Genomic DNA, 23,623 nt, shown 5'->3' with positions numbered 1-23,623 from the left:
TCAGCTCTGTTTTTCTTTTGGAAAGCATGTAGAAACTTTTATTTGAAGATAAAAGGAAACCACCAAAATAGTCCATAAATATAGAGGATTCCCTGGAGTTCAGAGCCCTCTCTTCTGCTCTTTGAATGGAAAAAAAAAAAAACTGTCTTTGTTAATGAATACATCCATATGGGAGGATTTGTGATTTTTCCCCTTTATTCACTGATCAGCATCGAAGGTTACACAAATATCTCAAACTTCTGGTGCCATTATTGTCTATATTCAGAAATTTGGGTGAGCCAGCATTCCATCTTACAACAGCTCATAAGACAAGACTACACTACCCTCCCCCACCCCATTCTCAACCTTACCTAAGAAAAAATGGCTCCCATTTTGATCTCTTTGGGGTTCACTTGGGTAGCTCCTGAGTAAAGAAATCGAATTTGGAGAACTGAAATTGAACGTGAGACATCAGTGTCACCCAGCTAAACATCAGCCAGCCGGATTTCAAAAACAAGGGGAAATACATCCTGAAATGGTTGCACCACGGCATAGAAGAACAGTGCTATGTATGACAATTTGATGTCCTGAATCCTGTCACACTGATTGGCTCAAGAAACCCACATCCACAGCAAATGAAACGTCATGGAAGAGAAGTTATCTGCCTGAGAACCTTCCTCGTGGCTTCTTTCATATCTTTGTTCCTCAAGCTGTAAATAAAGGGGTTCAGCATTTGAGGGACCACAGTGTACATCACTGAAGCCTCCACAGTCTTCCGAGGAGAGTCTCTCACCGCAGAGCTGATGTACACCCCAATGCTTGTCCCATAGAACATGAAGACAACACACAAGTGGGAGCCACAGGTGGAGAAGGCTTTGTGCTTCCCTCCCGGCGATGTCATGCGCAGGACAGAGGACACAATGTGAATATACGAGAGAATGATTCCAGAGAAGGGAATGCCTCCAAGAACCGAAGTCACCAGGAGGATTAGGATGTTATTGATGAAAGTATCCGAACAGGCCAACTTTATGAGCTGACCGATCTCACAGAAGAAATGGGGGATGCTGCGCTTTCCACAGAAGTACAGACGTAGCAACAGTAGATTGTGCATCAAGGCATCGGCAGTATTGATGGACAGACAGACCAGAACCAGCAGGACACAGAGGTGGGGGTGCATGATGATTGTGTACCTGAGGGGATGACAAATGGCCACATAGCGGTCATAGGCCATCACCGCCAGGAGAAAGTTTTCCATCCCACCAAAAACTGTGATGAAGAAGGTCTGAGTGAGGCAGCCGGCATACGTGATGCTCAGATCCTGTGTGTGGATGTTTAGTAGCATCTTGGGGACTATACTTGTACTAAAACAGATGTCATTACAGGACAGAGCGGAGAGGAAAAAGTACATGGGGGTGTGGAGGTGGGGGTCAGAGCAGACAGCAAGGATGATGAGCAGATTTCCGAGTATGGTGATCAGGTAGAGGGACAGAAACAGCCCAAAGAGGATGGGCTGGAGTTCTGGATCCTCGGTCAGTCCCAGGAGAAGGAATTCTGAAATTGTTGCTTGGTTTGTAGTAGCTTCCATGGTGGCAAATGACCTGATAGAAATTTGAGAGTTAAAAAAATAATAGCAAAGTGTCCTGATAAGTCAGGGCATCACTTGGGAATATGTTTGAACACTCCGAAACATGTTTACTTTTAGGCTGCTTGACTCTGAAGTATGGAGAAGATTAATTTCTGATCTTCATCTACTCAGCCTCTGCTATTCATCACAGTTAGTATCCCCCTTCCCACTTTCTCTCTCTCTCTCTCCTCTCTCTCTCTCTCTCTCTCTCTCTCTCTCTCTCTCTCTCTCTCTCTCTCTCTATCTCTTTCTCTCTCTCTCTGTCTCTCTTTCTCTCTCTCTCTCTCTCTCTCTCTCTCTCTCTCTCTCTCTCTCTCTCTCTCTCTCACACACACACACACACACACACACACACAGCCTTCACTAATGCCTCTTCTAGTGCTCAAGTGTTTTGGGCACTGGTACCTCACACTTATATTGCTAGCTATTCAGGAGGCTGAAATCTGAATCTCAAGGTTCAAAGCCAGCCTGGGCAAGATAGCGTGTGAGATAATTATCCCTAACTAACCACTGTAAGGGCAGAAGTAGAGCTGTGTCTTAAGTGGTAGAGCACCAGCCTAGAGTAAAAAAGCTAAAGGACAGTACCCAGTCCCTGAACTCAAGCTCCAGTACTTTGTGCACACACACACACACACACACACACACACACTCACACACACACACAGAATTCAAGTATATTTTGTATATTTTATCATGATAATCATATTTGAGAATGGCCAGATCTCTGCTCTCCTTTCTCCTTCAGCTACTGGGACTTTAAAGATGGTAGTAGACAGACAAGCCAAGGCAGAAAAGTTGAGCAGATTCCATCTTCAAAACAATACAATAACAAAAAATAGGGCAGGGGATGCGGCTCAAGTTAGAGCACCTAGTCAAGTAAGCATAAGTCCCTGACTTTAAATTCCAGTGCCACCACCACAAAAGAAGGCTCTGTGTCATTGTATGGAGTGTGAGATGGACAGAGAGGGCATTGGGGACAACATACATGAAAAGGGGTTCACAGACACGTTGGTAAGAGAAGCTTGGGAATAGTATCGCTCATCCTGTTTGTCTCTCCTTTGTTTCTTCACTCTCCTCACTGCTCCTCAGGATGTAAAACCAAAAACCTCCCCAGACACTTGGTTACCTGGTTGTCTTCAAGACGGGCCCTCGATATAGAAGATGGAAGATCGGTTTCCCGGTTGAAAGATCATCACCAGGAACAGGCCCAGATGCTGTTGCATAGCTACAGCAGAGCTTTGATGTAAGGTAATATGCCATCTCCTCATCCCTAGTGGCTCAATCTGCAGTGCTCCTCATTATATCAGCTATGTCAATAACGCTTGCATTCCCAGCGGTGAGCATCCTCTAAAGACTAACTCCAAAGAAGGGAAGAGTAGAGAATAGATGAAGGCCTGATCCCTGAGGCAAGACATAGGCCATTCAGCTCTCTCCATGCTACATCTCTCCACTGCACGGGATTTGAATTCACAATACACATTCACTCTCATGAATTCCAGGAAACTCTAAGTATACTGAGATCAGGAAGACTTATTCCTGTTTCAGGTGTGGACAATGTGGTTAATTACTGGTAAAATATTATCTAGGATGTGGTTGGTACAAATTTGAACCATTCAAGTGCTGGTCGGTGGCTCACACCTATAATCCCAGCTACTCAGGAGGCTGAGACCTTGAGGCTCCAGGTTCAAGGCCAACTAGTACAAAAAGAAAACTTTGTTGGATTCCATACCCAAAATAACCAGCAAAATCCAAGGTTAGAGGTATGGCTCAAATGGTACAGTATCAGCCTAGCAAGCACCAGGCACTGAGCACACACCACACCACTGAGCAAATTCAGGGGTGTTTTTTCTTTACTGTCATTAGGGTTCGCTGCATTTTAAGCCTTTATTTTATAAAGGTTGTAGTGTATTTGTGTAATCAATTCCCAGTGTCAAAAAATAAAATCCCTGGTTGGAAACAAACACTTGCATAGCTTTTGTGTTTAGGTCAAGTGTTTCTCATATAAGAATATAATGGGGGGCAGGGAGTTTGGCCTAGTGGTTAAAGTGCTTGCCTAGCATGCATGAAGACCCGGGTTCGATTCCTTGGTACCACATACATAGAAAAAAGCCGGAAGTGGTACTGAGGCTCAAGTGGTAGAGCTCTAGCCTTGAGAAAGTCCAAGGACAGTGCTCAGGCCCTGAGCTCAAGCCCAGGACTGCCAAAAAAAAAAGAATATAATGGGGAAGTGGCACTGCAGCTCAAGTGGTAGAGTGCAGGCTTTTTGGCTGAAGAGCTCAGGGAAAGTGCCCATGCCCAGAGTTCAAGCCCCATGACCAACCAAAAAGAAAAAAAGAATATAATGGCTATTTGTGTTCACTTTTGATCTATAGATGCATTTGTTCACCAACTTCATCTTTTTGCTGTCAGACAGGTAAAGAGATATTCTTGCAGAAAGAACATCCAATTCATATATACATATATATGTATATATATAGTTGTTTTGTTTTTTTATTGTTGGGATAATGTATAGAGGAGTTACAGTTACATTTGTGCATTATTTCTCTCACACTGATACCCCTTCTCGTGTGTTTGTCCCCATCTCCCTCCTCCACCCCCTCCCAATCATCTTGTTTCCCTCCCTTCCCTTTCCTATTTCAAATAAACAAATAAATGTATATACAATATACCAGGTAACAGAGTTAGGTACAGTATGAGATCAACTACAAGGGCAAAAAATAAAAGAGAAGAGAAATGACATAGTACTTGTCTAGCATGCACGAGGACCCAGGCTCAATTCCTCAGTACCACATACATAGAAAATAGCCAGAAATGGTGTTGTGGCTCAAGTGGTAGAGCTCTAGCATTGAGAAAGCCCAAGGACAGTGCTCAGGCCCTGAGCTCAAGCCCAGGACTGGCAAAAAATGTGCAGCTGTCAATAGCTTTTGGCACTAGCATCCTCAGAAGCCTAGAGTGGCACCCTGACTACAGATCAGGCAATTATTTGTCAGAGACACGCATTACACAAGGAGAGGAGATGAGAGTGGATTCTTGATTGTAGCTCTCATCCCACCCTGGTCAACCTGGTACCCAGCTGCTCTGACATCAGCTTGTTGAATTCAGTGGAGGAACAGGAAGATGCCATTTCATACCTCCATAATCACACAGTTCCATCGAACTGTAGATGCAGACATACGTGGATCTGTAGAGGTTTTGCTTTTTCCTTTTTTTTCTGGACTGACAACTTCTCTTTTTTGTAATTTAATTTTTTTTGAACTCAAGAAGGCTGTACCTGGAGGTTACAATTAAACATGTACATCTAAGCTCAGAGTTCCATCATTCTTCCCCATTGTCCATTCCCTCCACTCCAGACTCATTTCACATTTCCCACATCCATTGTCACGTAACTATGTTGAGTATTCTTGTTGTGTTTGTCTTCTGTTTCTTTTTTCATTCATCCATTCTCTCCCACTATTCTCTGCCCTTATAACCTTATTTCTTCTTCTGTTACACACTTTATTAAACTGTTCATTGTTTGAAAAGTTTACTTCATGGAGATTTTGTATCAACTAAATCATGAATACCAATGTATGTATGTATGATTATATGGGAGATTGTATTTTGGATCTAACATATGCATATGAGAGCAAACATAGGTTCTCAGACTTTCTGAATCTGGCTTAGTTGGCTCAAACTCTATCCAGACTGACAACCGTTTGGATAGTGTCCAAGAGTGATATTCCTGGATCATAAGCTAGCTCTGTGATCTAACAAGGCCCTCATATACTTCACATCACCCAGATATTTCCCCCCCACACACACTAAGACAATATATTTTTAATTTTTTTCATAAATCAAACTCCTTATAAAAGGACTATCAAATATTCCATCATTTATATTTCCTGGAATAAAACAAAACTTCCAGCAGACAATGTTCAAAGAAGTCTTGTTGGTAATTTCTAATCTCTAACCTGATGTAGCTAATACAGTATTTTTAGGGATATTTTTAAATTAAAAAAATACTTTATTGTTATTATAAAGGTGATATACAGAAGATTACAATTAATTTTTTTCCTGTCAGTTCTGGAGCTTGAACTCAGGGCTTGAGCACTGTCCTTGGGCTTTTTCCTCAACGATAGTCCTCTACTACTTGAGCCACAGCACTCCTTCTGGCTTTTCTATATATATGGTACTGAGAAATTGAACTCAGATCTTCTTTCATGCTAGGCAAGCACTCCACCACCAGGAAGCCAAACTCCTGGCCACAATTTGTGTTTTAACTAGGCCCTTGAATACCAATGTATTTCCAAAGCCTTGGGAGCTGTCCCAAAACCGTGGTGCTGAAAATAATGGCATCCCCAAGAATGGGAGCCTCTCATTAACACCACGAGTTATTTCTTGGAAGAAAATTTAGCAGTAAGGAACACAGAGATGTTGCTAGAAAGTTATTGGTGGGGGAGGAAGTGGGGAGAGAAGGTAGTCAGAGTTGGCAAGCAGAGAGTGGCACATGCCAAAAGGCCGGGGTGAGGGTAGAAATGAGCAAAGCCAGCTTCCCTACCTGCACTGTAATTCAGTAGGTGTGAGGTCTGTGTGGTTTGCTTGGTGTCTGCATGTGTGGGGCTTAAATTGTGGGGACCTGTGCTTTTGCTAGGGTTCCTTGACACACACTGCTCATGCTACCAACCTGAGTGGCATCTCTGGTCCAGAATTTTGCTGGTCCACTGAAGATGAAGTCGCATGAACTTTTCTATCCAGGCTGGCTTTGAACCTGGATCCTCCTGGTTTCAGCCTCCTGAGTACCTAGGATGCCAGATGTGAGTCACCTGCATCCTGCTCTTTGTGTTTTTAACTGTACAAATAATACACAAAGCAAAGGGGCCTGGCTTAAAAAAAAGAGCCTGATCTAAATCAGGACGAGAAGAAAATGAAGGATGGATTTGTAGGACAAAAGAAAAATTGGGGAATGTGCTTGCTGGTCAGATTCTTACACCTGAACACCATCACCAAGCCTCCCTAGGCCGGGAGGACTACATTTCCCAGAAGGCTGCTCGCGGGCCCCCCTTCTTCCGGCTTGGACTCAGCCAATGCGATCCCGCGAGATTTAGAAGGCGGAAGTGAAGCGGAAGCCATTACTCTCCGGAGGCGGTCGAAGTGAAAACACATGGGTGAAGGCAAGGTAAGTGACCAGCTCCGTTTTGCCCGTTGGGGACCTCTTCCTCCCCAGCCCCCCGAATCCCCCAGACCTCTCCTATGAGTTTTTCATCCTCAGGCGGCCGTTCCTGAGACGTGTCCCCTCGGTTCTGTCAGCAGGCCTGTCGGGTCCCGCTTTCAGCTCTTTTCCCCCATGGTGACCCCGACACTGGTCCGGGGGGGTGGGAAATGGAGACCCCGAAGCCGGACAGCCAGTTCGAGGGTGTGTTTTACACTGATCTTTTTTTTATTATTAAGTAAAATAAGGTAAATCCGGGCACTGGTGCTCACGCCTGCAATCCCAGCCGCTCGGGAGGCTGAGATCTGAGGACCGCGTTTCGAAGCCGGCCGGGACAGACAGGCACTTGTATTTTCCTGTAAATTGTACCCAGTATTGTTTTCTTCCCCTAGATTGGAAATGACCGGACTTGGTTAGCAAATCTGAGGCAGTCCTGCTTTGTTTACGCATTTGAAAGAGAATCAACTTTATTGGAAGTGTTTCCTTCCAAGGTAGTTTCTCATGAAGGGTAGTCTTCAGTTAGAAAAAAAAAAAAAAAGCTTTTCTAGTGCTCTAGGCCTTTATCAACTGGACTTTTGATTAGCTACATCCTTGGTTATTCCTGGCTTTCTGGGTCTCTACCTCAGTTCCTGTGAGGGTCAGAGGGATACTAGGTATTTTGTTATGGAAAATTTTCTTTCAAAATTTTTTCCATTTATCCACCAGTCAAACTGTACAGTCCAAGGTGTTCCTCATTTACTCGCATATAGCTGTAATGTTTTAGAAATGCTTTCATTTCTAATACATAATGGTTATTTGGTTTTGTTTTTGTTTTCTCCGTATAGGCTCTTAATGTAGATGAAGCTGGCCTAGAACTCAAAATCCCACTTGAGTGTTAGGATTATAGACCTGAGTCAGTAGCTATGCTTGGTTAGGCAGCGATTTTTTGTTTTTTAAAGTCGAGTTGGATGCTGGTAGCTGGTGGATCACACCTGTCATCCTAGCTATTGAGGAGGCTGAGATCTAAGGATCATGGTTCAAAGCCAGCCTGGGTATGTAAGTCCGGGAAACTCTTGTCTCTAACCACCAAAAAAATCTGAAAGTAGAGCTGTGGCTCAAGTGCACTAGATTTGAACAACACAAACTTAAGTGTCCAGGCCCTGAGTTCAAGCTTTAGGATCAGCATACAATCAAAAGTCTAGTTGGAATTTTGCTTTTTCTTATATGACATGTTTTTGCATTTCATAATTTTGTTATTTCCATGTCTATTTAACTTTGGTGGTGTATTTCTTCTTGCTGGAAGGTGACTGGTCTGGCATTGTGTGAGGTGGGGCTGGGACTTGGGTACTGTGTAGGAGGCCTGAGTCTACCGATTCCCATGGAATCTCACATCCTAGCCACACTTGCCTCTCCCTGTACTAAAACCCAATATAGATTCTGAAAAGACCAGGGTCTTGTGAAAACAAGACCAGGTGACAGCCTCACTCTGGTATAAAGAAAAATTAAACAGTAGATCTGCCAGGTTCATCCCCCCATCCCAAAGTCTGTAGCATTCTGACTGACCTGTCTTCGTTTTGTGTGTTTTGCAGGAAATGCATTTTGCAGTTGTTCCAAGAAACAGTGGTCCCCATCCAGGGCCTCTTTAGGCCAGTAGCTCTTGGTGACACCTTGCAGCCCTGACAACAATCCCTGGTGGCAGTGGAGGTGAAGAATTGCCTAGAAGCTGGACTCTGATCTGGTTTGTACCCCTGCAGAATGGGGGGAAGTTCCACAGGCCTGAACTCCGAGTAGTGCCATCTCAGACTGGAGCCACCTGGCCCCGAAGGCTTGTGCCTGAGCACGGGCATCCCTGTTAACTTCACAAGATCTTCTGAGAAGGTTCTAGACCTTACAGATTCTCGGTGGTCCCACCAAGGCACTAGCCCCAAGGAAGCCATCAGCTAGCTACTTTGGGTTTTCTGGTAGTTAACTGGAGATAAGGCTTCAAAGCCCTAATCATCAGATCTCAGCCGCAAAGTAAGTGTACATCCACAAGTGAGCCTTTTGGGAGACTCTTTTATCTCCAATTAAACCAGCAAAAAGAATTAGAAGTGTAACTGATGTGGTTGAATACCAGCCTAAATTAAAAAAAGCAGGAAGGAGGCCTAGAATTCAGATAGATCAGTGGCATTCTAGTACATTTACCATATAAACAGTCTTTTTTTTTTTTTTTGGTGGTAGTACCAGGGTTTGAACTTACAGCCTCACACTTGCTAGGCTGGTACTCTGCCATTTGAGCCACTCTTCAGCCTTGTTCTTTCTGGTTATTGTGTACATAGAGCCTAGTAACCTTTTCCCCTCAGGCTGGCCTAAACTGTGATTCACGTGTCTCAGGGAGCTGGGATTACAGATATGTGCGAGGCACTGGTGCCTGGCCTATGCCAGTATCTTTACTATGTATCTTCAGAACTCCTTTGTCATTCCTAAATTAAATTTAACCCACCAAAGAGTAAGTTCTCGTTCCCATTTTTTTTTTTTTTTTTTTGCCAGCCTTGGGCTTGAGCTCAGGGCCTGAGCACTGTCCTTAGACTTTCTCTAGAGCTCTACCACTTGAGCCTTAGCACCACTTCTGGCTTTTTTTTTCTATGTATATGGTACTGAGGAATCGAACTTGGGTCTTTGTGCATGCTTGGCAAGCACTCTACCACTAGGCCAAACTCCCGGCCCCTCATCTCTATCTTTATGATTCTGTCTTCTCTAAAATCTCATGTAAGTGAGATCATCAAACATCTTCTGTGTCAGTTCTTATTTACATGTCTCTGTGCTCAGAATCTGTCCATTTCACACATTTCTTAAAGCCAATCAGTATCCATTATTATTGTGGGTATACATATATACATGTATAGCATGTTTCATTACCGATTCATCTACTGGGCCATTCTATCCCCATGATTCCGTAGTACTCAGAATACAGTACTGTACCTACCAATCGTTTTCTTTTGTTGTATAACTCAAGGACATTGGAAATATTCTGTTTGGGGATTTTTTTTTTTAATTTTTCAGTGTTGGATTCATCTTTCTAAAATTTATGTTTGTTTTTGTGTCTGCAGTGAGAATAGGTTTTTGTTTTTTGTTTTTTGTTTTTTTACTGCATTGTTTCAAAAGACACCATTGATTAGATGGAAAGAATCTTTTCTCTGATGGATTGTTTTGTGTTCTTGTTAAAGCTCAAAGACTTTGTGTAGCTCTCTTCTACAGATCTTTTCTCCATAGCTTTCTATATCCAGATAGCTAATAGTATAGAACCTCTTGAAAGTTTTTCTGTCTTATCCTTGTTCTTAATCTTCAAGGTCTTTTGAATTTTGAATTTTTTTTTTTAATTTAATTCTTTGTGTCCAGGGTGTTGCTGTGTAAGAAGGCTGGCCACTGAACTTCCAGTTGCTGGGATTAGTTATGTGCCACCATGCTCAGCTTTTGCATTTATATACGTGAACCTAGAGCCTTGTGCTTCTAAGCTAACACTTCACCATGGATTTATACTTTGAACTTTAAGAGATATTTTCAATCCAGAAAATCTAGCAAAATTGGTCTGTAGAGCATTGGTAATTTTGTGGGGGGCGGCGGTCGGTTGTGGGGCTTGAACTCGGAGCCTGGGTACTGTCCCTGAGCTCTTCAGCTCAAAGCTAGCACTGTACCACTTTGAGCCACAGTACCACTTACAGTTCTCCAGTGGTTAATTGTAGATAAGAGTCTCATGGACTTTCATGCCTGGGCTGGCTTTGAACCACAATCTTCAGATCTCAGCCTCCTGAGATAATTACAGGTGTGAGCCAATGTGCCCTACTAGGACATTGATACAGTTGAGAATTCTCTTTTCTTTTCTCTTTTTATTGTGTTTGTGCACAGCACTACTGGGGCTTGAATTCAGGGCCTCAGCACTATCCCTTTTTCACTCAAGGCTGCATTCATATGTGCACATACATGTGTGTGCGTGTATGTAGGAGGATTTGAGATTGTCCTACATGGGTCTTCTTCATGGATGAAGCCATCCTTGACACATTGGACCTTCAAGATGACAGGAAGGACAGAAGTGTTGTGGGGGTGTGTTACAGAGGAGGTGAGTGGAGCAGCGCTTTAGGGGAGAGAGTCTCCATCCTACCTGAGGCAGAGCACACACCTGCTGCCTTGCTTAAGGAAAGGGAAAAGCCAAGAAGGCAAGGCTGAGCATTGTCCTCAGTGAGTAGGACAGACAGACAGACAGCCTCTGACCTTCCTGGTTTCTTTTACCACAGATGCCCCTATCAGAGAAGCCCGTGAACAGGGGAGCAGCTTCCTCCTTGTCTCCGTTCCCTGCCCATGAGGAATGTTGACCACCAGCCCCACAGTATGGCTGCTCTGGGTAAGTGCCTGGCTTGCTGCCTTCAGAAGTCAGAGATCAGGGGGATGTGGAGACCAAGCAAGGCTTCCAGGAGTAGGGGAGCAGAACAAACATGGTGGGCCACCACTTCTCTCTTCAATTTGCAGTATTAGAACAGCCTCCCCACATTCTGAAACATGAAATGTTTACAGTCCTGAGTGTTTCATGTACAAAATGTTCAACCTGTGTCTTGCTTCGCATGGACACAACACCCTGTTTTTATTTCTGTGTCTGAAAGGAGCAAGGAGGGCTGCTCTGGTTTATGGACAGATGGTGTGGGCATGCTTGCTTCTGGGGATGTGGGCATTCACAGTTGCTGCAGACAGCTGATTGTTATCCATTTTACTTCTTCCTGTAGCTATGTCTATCCAGGACCCCGCCTGTCTCCAAGAGGCAGAGTTTCCTTTTTCGTCAAAACGCCATCACTGTCCCCAGAATTTGGAGCTGTTTGCTTGGCATGGTCTGGAGTCTTGCACACCAACCAGTGTTCCTTCTCAGGTACATATAGGTCTCAGGGCCCTAGAGTAGAATGAGCATTTATTTTTTGGACTGCTCCCACTACCTTCTTAAGGATTTCTTGAGATTCTCACAGGCTTCCGGATGGCTTCTCAGAGCCCAGGAGAGAGCTAGGGGTGGTGACTGGCTGGCTGGCTTCATAAATCAGGAATTTATGTAACAAGTGTTTCTCTCAGGCTGGCCTAGTGCTCAGACCCACTCATGCTTAGACCTAGAGGCAGAAGGGAAATGCCTCAGGCGAGGGTTAGGGAGTGACTGACTGGGGCCCTTCCAGCCTTGCATTTGAAGAACTGAAACAGCAACAAGATCCCCTCACAATGGAAAAGTTGTTTGGGGACTTACCATCCAGAATAGATGCCAAGTCCTAGGACACATCCCCTGGACATCTAGTGTTGAGTCTGGTGCCCAATCTTTCATCTGCCATCTTCCTGTGAACACCCATAGCAGATTGCTGACTGTCCCCAACTGTGTGTGCTGTACAGGAATCAGTGACTTTCCAGGACATAGCTGTGGACTTCACCGAGAAGGAGTGGCCCCTGTTGGATTCCTCCCAGAGAAAGCTGTACAAGGACGTGATGCTGGAGAACTACAGCAACCTGACCTCCCTAGGTAAGGTTGGCCCTGCCACATCTCGCAGGACCAGGCAGTCTCCAGAAATCATCCCATTCACTGTGACCTTGGGGGCCTTTTCCTCGTGAAAACCTATGGCCTCCATAGGTTTCTGAGACTGTTTGGCAGGATGAACTCTATAGGTATTTGTAATTTTATTGAACTGTAAAAAAAAAAAAAAATTTGTGTTTCTTAGAAAGGTGACGCCACCATTTTGTTCTTCCTTAGTCAGATTTGTCCCCCTGCAGACCCAGAGGTACAAAAATGCTGCCCCAGGCTGAACAGAAAGGGGTTCTCCTCTGCACAGCCCTTCCTCAACGTGTGTTTCCCCTCCTGAACAGGGTACCAGGTTAGCAAACCCAGCCTCATCTCACACTTGGAGCAGGAGGAGGAGCCGAGGACAGAGGAGAGGAGCATGGAGCAGAGCCCACTTTCGAGTGAGTGAACAGCAGGCAGATGCACCTGCTTTTGACTTGGTTTTCATCAGTGATGACAGCGGAGGGTGGGTATCCATCCATTTCCTGTTTCTGTAAAGAAGCACCTGAGGCTTAGAAGCAATAAAAGAAGGAAAGTTTTGTATCATTTCCATCTCCAAAGGCTCCAAAAAAATACGGGTAGCCCTTCTGGTGAGGGCATCCTCTGGCTGCCTCACAGCGTGGCAGTGGCATCGTCGTGTGTGAACCAATTGACTTGACTGTCAGGATTCTATTGCCAGTGTTACACCATGTCAGTCTTCCCCTGTAATGTACACATCTGGATTTTATTGTCATCTATTAGCTGTCCTGAAGGACTCAACATGGCACTCGTGTGCACACATGCGCACACAACACACACACAGCCATGTTCAACTCCTTTGTTCCTCCTTCACCTCTTCCCCCTTCCTTCTGCCTAGCAGACATACTCTCCCCTTTTCATGGCCTCTGCCTCACCTCCTAGATTCCTCATATGAAAGAAAACGGGACACTTGTCTATGGGATTGGTTGCTCCCTCTTAGATCATATGACAATTTCTAGTTGCTCATATCCATTTTCTTGAAAAACATAATTTTTTTTATGGAAGAATAACACCCCACTGTCTAAATGTAATGTAAAAACTTTTTTTTTTTTCCCATTCACTGATAAGCACCTTAGCTCATTTAACTTATTTGGGCTCTTGTGAACAGTGATTTGGTAAAAGTGGGGCTACAAGTAGTTCAGTAATAAACAGACTACTTAGTTTGATGTAATCCTGAAGTGGGATGTTTGGTCTTTATAGAAGTTCTATTCTTAATTTTACTTCTATCTATTTATTAATTTATTGTTATTAGGTGCTAGTTCAGGGACTTGAACTTGCAGCCTGGGTGCTATTATCTGTAATTTTTTTCCACTCAAGGCCACTTGAGCCACAGCTCTGGTTTCTTTGGTAGCTAATTAGTAATAAAGAGTCTCAAAGACTTCTTGCTCAGGCTGGCTTCAAACCATGGTCCTCAGATCTCATGTCCCTGAGTAGCTATGATTACAGGCATGAGCCACTGGTACCTGGCTATTTAAATTTTTTATTTTCTGTCACTTGAGCCACAGTGCCATTTCCAGCTTTTTCTATGTATTTGGTACCCGGGAATCAAACCCAGGCCTTTGTGTATGCTAGGCAAGCAAGCACACTATTACTAGGCTGTGCTCACAGCCCTAGTTTTAACTGTTTGAAGGATTTGTACACCAGTTTCTGTAGTGACACAGCCAATGATTTTCACAGTTGTCTTGCCCATATTTGGATCCTTTTTACAATGGATTTCACAGTGCACAGTTCGTGTTTGCAAAGAAATCCAGCTGGTTGTGTTCCCATTGTCCCTCATTAGCTATTTTTTCTTTTTTTTTCCCCAGCAAGTTAATGGTTCTCCAACTCGTTTCAGATTGGGAGACCCCATCTAAAGCCAAGTGGTCAATTCTCATGGAAGACCTCTTTGGGAAGGAAGTGTCCCGTAGTATGACAATGGTAAGATTTCCTTTGGATACTTTTGGATCTTCGACCTTAGAAGTGATGAGTGGCTCTACTTGGGAAGTAGTCAGAAACAAGACCAGAGGAAAAGAGGAGCCCAGGCTTCCAGAGATGCTGATTATCACTGGGCCTTGCTAACTGTTCCCAGACCCATCAGCATTTGAGGAGGCTCAAGTTTCTTATATTAAATGGTACGATACAGTATGTACATCGAACCCAGCCATGTCCTCCTGTCTGCTTTAAGTTTTCTCCAGATGTCCAGTGCAGATACAAGTGATACCTGATATTTTATAGGAAATAATGACCAGGAAAAAAAAGTGGTACATGTTCATTACAATGCAGTTATCCCCCCTCCCCCACTAGCTTAGGGCCAAGTTTGGTTGAAATCCAGATGTGGAGGTTTTTGGGGTAGTTTTTTGTTTTTGTTAGTTGTGAGGCTTGAACTCTGTGCCTGAGCACTTTTCCCTGAACTTTCTTGCCCCAAGGCCAGCACTATACTATTTTGAGCCGCAGAGCCCCTTCCACTGGTTTCCATTTTGTTGTTTATTTGATGACTCATGGCTTAGAAAGCCCTGGAGCCTTGAGTCCTCTCGACCCAGCTTTCTGAGTGCTGGGATTTCTGGTGTGTTATCAGCTGCCTTTTCTCTTGGATAGAGCTAAAGGAGGCAGGAACTTTCCAATCAGGACATCTCCAGTCATTGGATGGTGTGAGGAGGGTGTGCTGTGTCCAGATGTAAGGCTGGAGCTGGGGCGCCATGGTGGAGAGAATTCACGAAGCTTTTGGTTTAGTTCTTAGCATTGGCCAAATCGGTTTTTTTTGTTTGGTTTTTTTGTTTGCTTGTTTTTGTTTTTAATTAATCAGGACTGGAAATTCCCAGATCCACTCTCAACCCTGTTTAATTGACAGGAAAGGAGCCTGCCCCCGGACAAGTCTTCCGGCTATGCTGACTTCCTGGAAGTCTTAAGCCTGGGCCCTCACCTTCGGCAGCCACTGGTGAATCCCGTCGTCCAGAGACCCTATCACCATCACACTTGTGGGCTCTCCTTCAAGGCCAGGACCCACCCAGCTCAGCACATGAGCATGTACGAGGAGAGGAAGATGCACGAATGCCACCAGTGTCAGAAAGCCTTCACCACCAGCGCCTCGCTGACTCGGCACCGGCGAATCCACACCGGGGAGAAGCCCTATGAGTGCAGGGCCTGCGGGAAGGCCTTCAATGACTCATCGGCCTTGCGGAGCCATGCAAGAACTCACCTCCAAGAGAAGCCCTTTGACTGCGGCCAGTGCGGGAATGCCTTCCGCACCCCGTCCGCCCTGAAGATCCACACGCGGGTCCACACCGGCGAGAGACCCTACAAGTGTGAGGAGTGTGGCAAAGCCTACGGCCGCAGCTGCCACCTCATTGCGCACAAGCGGACCCACACCGGTGAGAGGCCTTACACGTGCAGGGACTGCGGGAAAGCCTTCCAGCACCCGTCGCACCTGAAGGAGCACGTGCGGAACCACACCGGGGAGAAGCCGTATGCCTGCGCGCAGTGCGGCAAGGCCTTCCGCTGGAAGTCCAACTTCAACCTGCACAGGAAGAACCACCTGGTGCAGAAGAGCTACCAGTGCAAAGACTGCGGGAAGGCCTTCGGGGACCTCCTGTCGCGGCGGAAGCACATGAGACTGCACACCGTGAAGAAGCCCGTGGAGTGTCGCCAGTGTGGGAAAAGCTTCCGGAACCAGTCCATCCTGAAGACGCACATGAACTCCCACACCGGAGAGAAGCCGTATGGCTGTGACCTGTGCGGCAAGGCTTTCAGTGCCAGCTCCAACCTCACTGCGCACCGGAAGATCCACACTCAGGAAAGGCGCTACGAGTGCGCAGCCTGCGGCAAAGTCTTCGGCGACTACCTGTCCCGCAGGAGACACATGAGCGTCCACCTGGTGAAGAAACGCGTGGAGTGCCGGCAGTGTGGAAAGGCCTTCCGGAACCAGTCCACACTGAGGACCCACACGCGGAGTCACACAGGGGAGAAGCCATACGAGTGTGACCACTGCGGGAAAGCCTTCAGCATAGGCTCGAACCTGACGGTGCACCGGCGGATCCACACGGGCGAGAAGCCTTATGAGTGCCTCTCCTGCGGGAAGGCCTTCAGCGACCACTCCTCTCTCAGGAGCCACCTGAAGACCCACCGGGGAGAGAAACTCTTTGCACCATCTGTGTGGAAAAGGCTCTAGTGAGTACTCAGGGGTGAGCAAAACCTGACGCCCACAGGACCTGAGCAAAGTCATAAGCAGACGGTTATTTCCATGAGTGATCTTGCACCTGCATTCCGGGGAAGACTTGAACACCCATCGAACTCTTAAACACACAAGAAATTGGAGAGCGAAGCGCAGCTTGGCATTTAGGGTTGAACACCATTTCAGGGCTTCTCATCTTCTGGGCTCACGAGGGGCCATCTCCACCACTGAAGTGGCAGGATGGCCTCTCCTAATGGACTACCAAAGCACAGAATCCATCAAGCAAGGGGTAGGGCCCAAGGGCCCCAAAAATGTCTCCAGACATTTTTGGCTTCTAGAATGGGGGATGGTGCTGTGGGCACATAGCAGCCATGTGTGATGCCCAAGAGTCCCCACATGAGTAAGTTATGTTCACTGCCTTGTCAGTGTTATTGAGGCAGTCTCTGATTCCACAGTTGTCTGCAGCAGCCCCTCAGGTCTTATGGTTCTCATTAAGCACATCTGCCATGAAATGCCATCTTTTCTTTTGAAAACTTGTAACTGTAATGCAGTTCTTACAGGCAGCGTGAGAGAATTTTATGCTTGATAATCTTATGCAGAAATGGTTTGTGCCCAGCCTCCTTGCTGGTGCCTGCGGCAAGCAGTGTGCATTGGAGGGAGACCCCAGTGGTTTCTCTTGTGAGTGTGGGATTGCACTTAGTTTTCATTCATGCAGACATGCCCGAGCTCATTCATACTTAGTCCTTACACTCACGGTTATACTCCTCTTCACAAAAAGGTTTGTATGTGAGTATTTTTGCTGCAGTTTCATTCTTGATAACCTGCCAATTTCCTTCTGAATAGCTTATTTGACCAATGGCATATTTAGCATTGTTCTTTACTGGATTAAGAGGAGAATTGTTGGTGCCTATCTTGCTGGTGTCAGATCCAAGTGCATGGTGATCCAGGTATAAAGTCTTGATCACAAGGATCTTTTGGTGTGCTGTGGTCTACAGACAGGTGTTTCCCCAGTCTTCCTTCTTACCTAAGAGTTCAGGTTCTATGCAAGTTGAGTTATTGAAAACAGTTTCGGTTGGAACTGGTACCATCCACTGCCACTGACTGACAAATGAGCAGTGGGTTCTGTCTACATTCTGTTTTTCTGGTCTTCCCCTCCAGGACCTAGTGTTGACAGGTTCATCTGTTTAGCCATGAGGACGAAAGCTACAGTCTAAGAAGATACTGCAGACCCTATCTTGCAGTGATCCTGGCTTCCTGTAGCTCTGAATGTCCACACCAGACTCAGAGTTGTTATTTCACTTCTTATTATATGAAGACAAATAAAACTGGTTAATGACTTAAGCTGCTGTGGCTATTCCATTGCTTTTGTTGCTTTACTGGCTGGATCCCTACCCCTGCTCACTGCTGAGGTAGCCTCTGTTGTCTCTTACATAAGCTGTAATGTGGCCATGAATGAGTATGGATTTTAAGGGTATGTGTCTTCCCGCACATACGCTATTACTGGAGTTCAGTTCAGGACCTCTTTGCTTGGCTCATTTGCTCACAGCCAGCACTCTTACCACGAGAGCCATGCTTCTATACAGAACACACAGGTAGCTTCTCTTTGTACTTCCTCCTAAAGCAATACTTCTAGTCCTATGCAAACACTGTGCCATTTATGTAAAAGAACTTAAGCATTTGATTTTGACCTAGAGCCAGTCCCTGGCAGGCACTAAGAGAAAATAGTGCCTCTGTGTTCATGTGACTATATATGAGTTTTTGCAGTCAGTACAGGCAGATATATCTCGGATGTAGCAAATGCTTTGGAGGAATTGCTGGTTAGCTTGGAAGATAACAGGTTGGTCTGTTAAGACTGTGCTGTGGATGATGCACAATTGTTGTTGACCATTTGACCTTTTCAGGAATAGTTGCACAGAAATACAAATCCTCAAGAGAAATTGCAGATTTCAGGTTCCGAGCCTGCTGAGGAGAGGAAGTGAGTGAGAAGCAGATTTGGAAAGTATCTGGAAGAGTCTTAAGTGTGTTTTCTATCTTGACAGATCAATTCCAGGTTTTTGTTTTGTTCTGTTTTCTGTGAGATTTTTGTGGTTCTCATTGTGAGAAGTGAAAAGTATTCTTTAACAATGTCAGGTTAAAACTTTCTTGCTTTCAAGAAGTGTTAATCTGTATTTTTCTTTTTATTTTGGAGGTTTTGTTTGTTGGTGCTTGGACTAGAATCCAGTGTGGAGCATGCTAAACAAGCACTCTGCCGTTAAGCTAGACCTCCAGCTTAGATCGATATCTCTCTCTCCTTTTGTCCACTTTTATCCTATTTGGTCTTACTCTGTTGCTCAAGAAAAAAAGCACTTTCATTTTAAGAACTTTCATTTTAAGAGCACTATTACTTCAGCCAACTGCTAATTTTGTTGGTTTCAAATGTTGATTTCCTTTTTTTAATTTTGTTTTGTTTTTGTTCTTATAGTGTGGCTAGAACTCAGGGCTCTTGCTTTTTTACTCAAGTCTGGTGCTCTACCACATGAGTCACACTCCCACTTCTGACATTTTGCAGGTTAATTGACAATAAGATTCTTTTATAACTGTCCAGCTGGGCTGGCTTTGAACCTGTACTCTCAGCTCTCAGGCCTTCTGAGTAGCTAGAATCGTAGGCATGAACCACTAGCAACTGATTCAATGTTTGATTCCTAAGCCAACTAGTTACTCCATCAAAGACTAAATAAGGAAACCTGATTCCCAGAGACTGCCAAATTTTCTTTGCTTCAAGGAGATTGAGACTTAAACTCTTCCCAAGGATTGACCATATTCTTTTCAATACTCCTGTGAAGGAGTCACCCACCCTCTGTAGAGGAAGAGAGGTAGGAACGTCTTGATTTCTTTCATACCAGTGTCAGCTGGGCCAGAGGGCACAGTGAGTAGGTATTTGCTTACTGATTTTCTAAGGTTTCCATTTGGCTTCCTAGAGTCCCTGCTTTCTGACACCACATAGTTCTGAGGTTACAGTTACTTGCACCTCCCTAAGGGAAACATGCTCAAATGATGTGTGGGCCTTGCTGAAAAGTTTTCCATGGCTCATGAGTGAAAATAATAGCAATCACTTATTAGTTCTTGCCTTGCGTTAGACTAAAGGGAAACATTCTCTGGAGATTAGACCTTAGGAGCTCAGAAAGAATGCTTCCCAGAGTTAAGAGATGGAGTAATTGCTTTGATTAAGAGCCTTGGGAATCCAGCATGACTGCTCCCTCCGTGCCCAATTCCTCCATCACACCAGTCTTCTGGGTAGCAGCAAATAATGAGTTCCCATAAGCCCTGATATAGCTCAGGGATCTTGTACCTCATTGCATTTTCCTGCCAGTCCTCAGACAAAATGCCTCCTGCAGTCTCCAGAGGGGACTTGTGATTAATCCCATCTTACTCTGTTTTTAATTCCTGGAGTCTCCAGCAAGGCACAGTTCATACAGTAATGATTTTTCCTCTCTAGGGGATATTCTGTACATGTGCAGTATCAATTCATTTCTCTGCACTTAGGTTTGAGCAAGAAAGAGAGCTCCATAAGGCAAATAAAGGTTTTGGAAGAGAAATATAAACAAGCCTATTAGCAGGGGTAGTCCAAGAGACCCCAAGCAGTTGCTATTGAACCAATTCACAAAGAAGTGTGGAAAGCTTAGGGAGACGTTCCAGGAGCAGCAATGGATAGACCCGTCCTGATTCAGAAAAGAAAGGATGATACATAACATTCCTTACCCAAGGGGCAATGAAGTAGATACTTATGGGGGGAGATTGTGTAGCATATATTAATAAGTTAATACAGCTGGACATGAGCCCTAAGTTTCATCACAAGAATAATAAAAAATGTTACAGATTCAAATTCATAATAATACTCTTCAACCATTGTGCCCCGTCCCTCTCAAAACAAGTGCTAGGTAAGCTGGAATGGGAGTGTAGGTGGCGGTCAGGCATCTGAAAAGGAAATGAGATTTGGGGACATGTGATCAGGAAAGGATAATGCTGTGGCTTTACTTTTATTTCAGATATGTGGGATTGTGCAGATAGGCTGAATTTTCCTTTCAGGGCCTCATGCAACCAAACATATTCTACCACCACTGAACTACATTCACAGAGCTTGCTGCTTCCTAAAGTACACAGTAAAAGGTTCGCTAAGGAAGCCCTCAGCCTAGATGGGTAGCAACCATAGGTAGGTAGAGAGAGAGGGAGGGAGGGAAGGAGAGAGGAAGGACAGATGATGAATCATGAATGGATAGATGAAACAGGTAGATTAGACAAGCAGCCAGACAGGGTGAGGAAGGAAGGAAGGAGGGAAGGAGAAAAGATGATGGACGAATGGTTGAATGGATAGATGAGATAGATGGAACAAATGGTGTTCTGAAGATGGTGCTCAGGGCCTCTTACATGCTAGGCAAGCACTCTATCCTTGAGTTACACCCCTTTCCCCAGATTGCAAGCACCACACCCAAGAAAGATTCATAATTTGAATATACAGTGAAAGGTTAACAGCAAGACAATCCAGATGTCACCAGATCAAGACAGGGAAAAGAGTGGGCCTGCAGGCAGGAGGCTGGAACCTTGAACAACTGAGAGGGGTTAGATGGGCCAGAATTGTGTAGGTAGGTATGCATTACTTGACTTGTCTTATCCCTCCCTGCCTGTATACTTGAACTTGTTTTTTTTTTAATTTTTTTCTTTCTTCCACAGGTGCTTTGTACTCATTTATATTACTCAGCCACCTTCCATTTCTTCCTCAAGCACACCTGATGACCTGAATGAAGCCTACCAATTCCAGTGAAAAAGTCTTTTTAGTGCCCCCTTCAGGTCCTTGTTCCTCAGACTGTAGATGAAGGGGTTCAGCGTGGGGGCCACCACTGTGTACATCACCGAAGCCACCATCGGCCCGTGTCTGGAAGGGCGAGCTGTTTCAGAGGTGAGGTACACCCCAAAGCCAGAACCATAGAACAAGGAGACAACCAAGAGGTGAGACCCACAGGTGGAAAAGGCCTTGTACCTCCCTCTAGAAGAGGAAATGACCGCTATTGAGGTGACAATTCTATAGTAAGAAAGTAGAATCCCAGTCAGGGGGATTATACCCAGCAGGCCAGTGATACAGTACAGTAGGACATCATTGGCAAAGGTGTCCGAGCAGGCAACCTTGAGAATTGGAGCAAGCTCACAGAAAAAGTGGGGGACTTCCTGCTCTTCATGGAAGGAGACCCTCAGAACCATCAAACTTTGAAGCAAGGAATAAGTGTGACAGATCAGCCAGGACAGTAGAAGCAGGACACCACAGAGGCGAGGGGTCATGAGAACCATATAGTGCAGAGGGTAACAGATGGCCACGTACCGGTCATAGGCCATCACGGTCAGTAACAAACTATCCAGTCCAGAGAAAACCATGAAAAAATGCATCTGGGTAAGGCATCCTTCGTAGGTAATGGTTTTGTTCTGGGCTATTGTGTTCATCAACATTGTGGGCACTGTAGTGGAGGTGAAACAGATGTCATTAAAGGAGAGGTTGGAGAGGAAGAAGTACATGGGGGTGTGGAGGTGGGGGTCAGAGGTGACGGCCAGGATGATGAGCACATTTCCAAGCACACAGATCAGGTACATAGACAGGAACAGTTCAAACAGGAAAGGCTGCAGGTCCTCTTTGGAAAATCCCAGAAGGACAAATTTTGAAATAGCTGTTTGGTTCCCTGCTTCCATGTAACTTGAGGAAGATGAACTGGAGAAGAAGGAAAAATTGTCAAGAGGCATAAGTCATACATTGCCAGTGCGTTTCTTCATGGATCCTTCCATTTTATCCTGGAAATCTCTAGTAATCGACTGCTCTGAATTTGAAGCCCAGGATGGAGAGTAGCATGGTTCCACACTCCTGTAATCTCATCAGACCCAGTCAGAATGATCAGGAGCCTCCATCCCAACTGTGACTGTCTTCAATGTGTACAGATATTCTTTCTTGCCATTACTTCATTACAAGTACAGCATAAGTACTATTCACTTAGTATTTGCATTGCACTAGGAACTAGAAATCATCATCTAGCAAGGATTTCTAGCACCCAGGACAGTATGCTACGCCATTTTATTCAGGGAACCTGAAGCCTCACAGGTTTAGAGATGGCCTAAAGCCAATCTACCACTGATCAAGAGAGAACTGTACATGGTGGGTTCTGTGCCAGGATTTACCATATGAATGACAAGACAGTTTGTGGGTGCAGTAGGGGCAGTTTCCTCTGATGAAACAAAGTTACGGGATAGGATTCTGATTCAGCAGTAGCCTATATGCTTAGCATGTGTGAAACCCGGGGCTCCATTCCTAGCGTTGAAAAATAAAAGAATGACTGAAGTCTTGAAAGGTTCTCAGTTGAACGTAGAGAATGACAGCCTTTTATTCTTACTTTGCTATGCTGAGGGCATAGCACAATCAGTTCAAACCAGCACAAGTAATTTAAAAAAAATTAACCCACAGATGATTCTGACCAGGCTGGCTTCAAATTACAGTCCTCACATCTCAGCCACCTAAGTAACTACAGAATACAGACATGGCCAAAAATATTCATTAACTTATTTTATCTTTTATTTAATGAGTCCAAGGCTTCTTGATCAATGTCACCCTTTCATCATTCTCCCCCATCTCTCCCAACTTCATCCTTTCTTTCCCCTTACCTGTTTGCTGTAGCACTTTGGGAACAAAGCTAGGGCATTGCCCTGGGAGTTCTGAAAAGAGCTAGGTTTCATTGGCCAAGGGCAGCCTCAAGAAAGAGGCAAGCGCAAGACCTTGAGACTGACAGACACCTGGCATAGTCCGTGAGCTGTGAACTCAAACACAGAGGGATTTGTTTGGGGTTCGACCCTCGGGCTCCTCATTAAATAAATCACTGTTTTGATTGTGTCTGGAGTTTTCCTCCTGAGAATCAAGGAATTGTGCGGTGAACCCACTCTGGGGCTTTCCACACAGCTCCAGATCCCAGTTCCAATTACGCTTTTTCTTCTCTAAGAATTTCTCCTCTTGAGTGTTGTCTCTATAGAGTATCCAGCTTCCCTTCAGAAACATCTTACCCCATCTCTAGTTTTCACAAGTCTAAGGGTAAAGTCTTTAGTCATGTCTCTATAGAAATCCAGAGA

General features: G+C 45.0%; 3 protein-coding genes across 4 annotated transcripts; 1 reads left to right on the top strand and 2 right to left on the bottom strand.

Moving 5' to 3' along the window:
• Positions 1-622: 622 nt before the first annotated feature.
• LOC150068891 (olfactory receptor 7G2-like) lies at positions 623-1,564 on the bottom strand. Its single transcript, XM_090330083.1, has one exon. The coding sequence runs from the start codon at positions 1,562-1,564 to the stop codon at positions 623-625; it is 942 nt and encodes a 313-aa protein (XP_090186209.1).
• Positions 1,565-6,706: 5,142 nt separating this feature from the next.
• Positions 6,707-21,731, top strand: Znf317 (zinc finger protein 317). 2 transcript variants are annotated; one of them, XM_090341809.1, is made up of 9 exons: positions 6,707-6,758; positions 8,360-8,508; positions 11,042-11,148; positions 11,525-11,664; positions 12,165-12,291; positions 12,633-12,728; positions 14,180-14,262; positions 15,173-16,488; positions 21,200-21,731. In XM_090341809.1, coding segments are annotated over exons 3-9 (1,806 nt in total). In that variant the 5' UTR covers positions 6,707-6,758; positions 8,360-8,508; positions 11,042-11,105; the 3' UTR covers positions 21,201-21,731. The 2 variants fall into 2 exon arrangements, with proteins under 2 accessions (XP_090197935.1, XP_090197929.1); XM_090341803.1 differs by lacking the exon at positions 21,200-21,731 and having other exon boundaries at positions 15,173-17,833.
• LOC150068889 (olfactory receptor-like protein OLF4) lies at positions 21,275-22,207 on the bottom strand. Its single transcript, XM_090329505.1, has one exon. The coding sequence runs from the start codon at positions 22,202-22,204 to the stop codon at positions 21,275-21,277; it is 930 nt and encodes a 309-aa protein (XP_090185631.1). The 5' UTR covers positions 22,205-22,207.
• Between the last annotated feature and the right edge of the window lie 1,416 nt (positions 22,208-23,623).

Source organism: Megascapheus bottae, chromosome 1, assembly GCF_031878675.1.
Source record: "Megascapheus bottae isolate mThoBot1 chromosome 1, mThoBot2.hap1, whole genome shotgun sequence".
NCBI lineage: Eukaryota > Metazoa > Chordata > Mammalia > Rodentia > Geomyidae > Megascapheus > Megascapheus bottae.
This window is presented reverse-complemented; position numbering and strand designations above follow the sequence as displayed.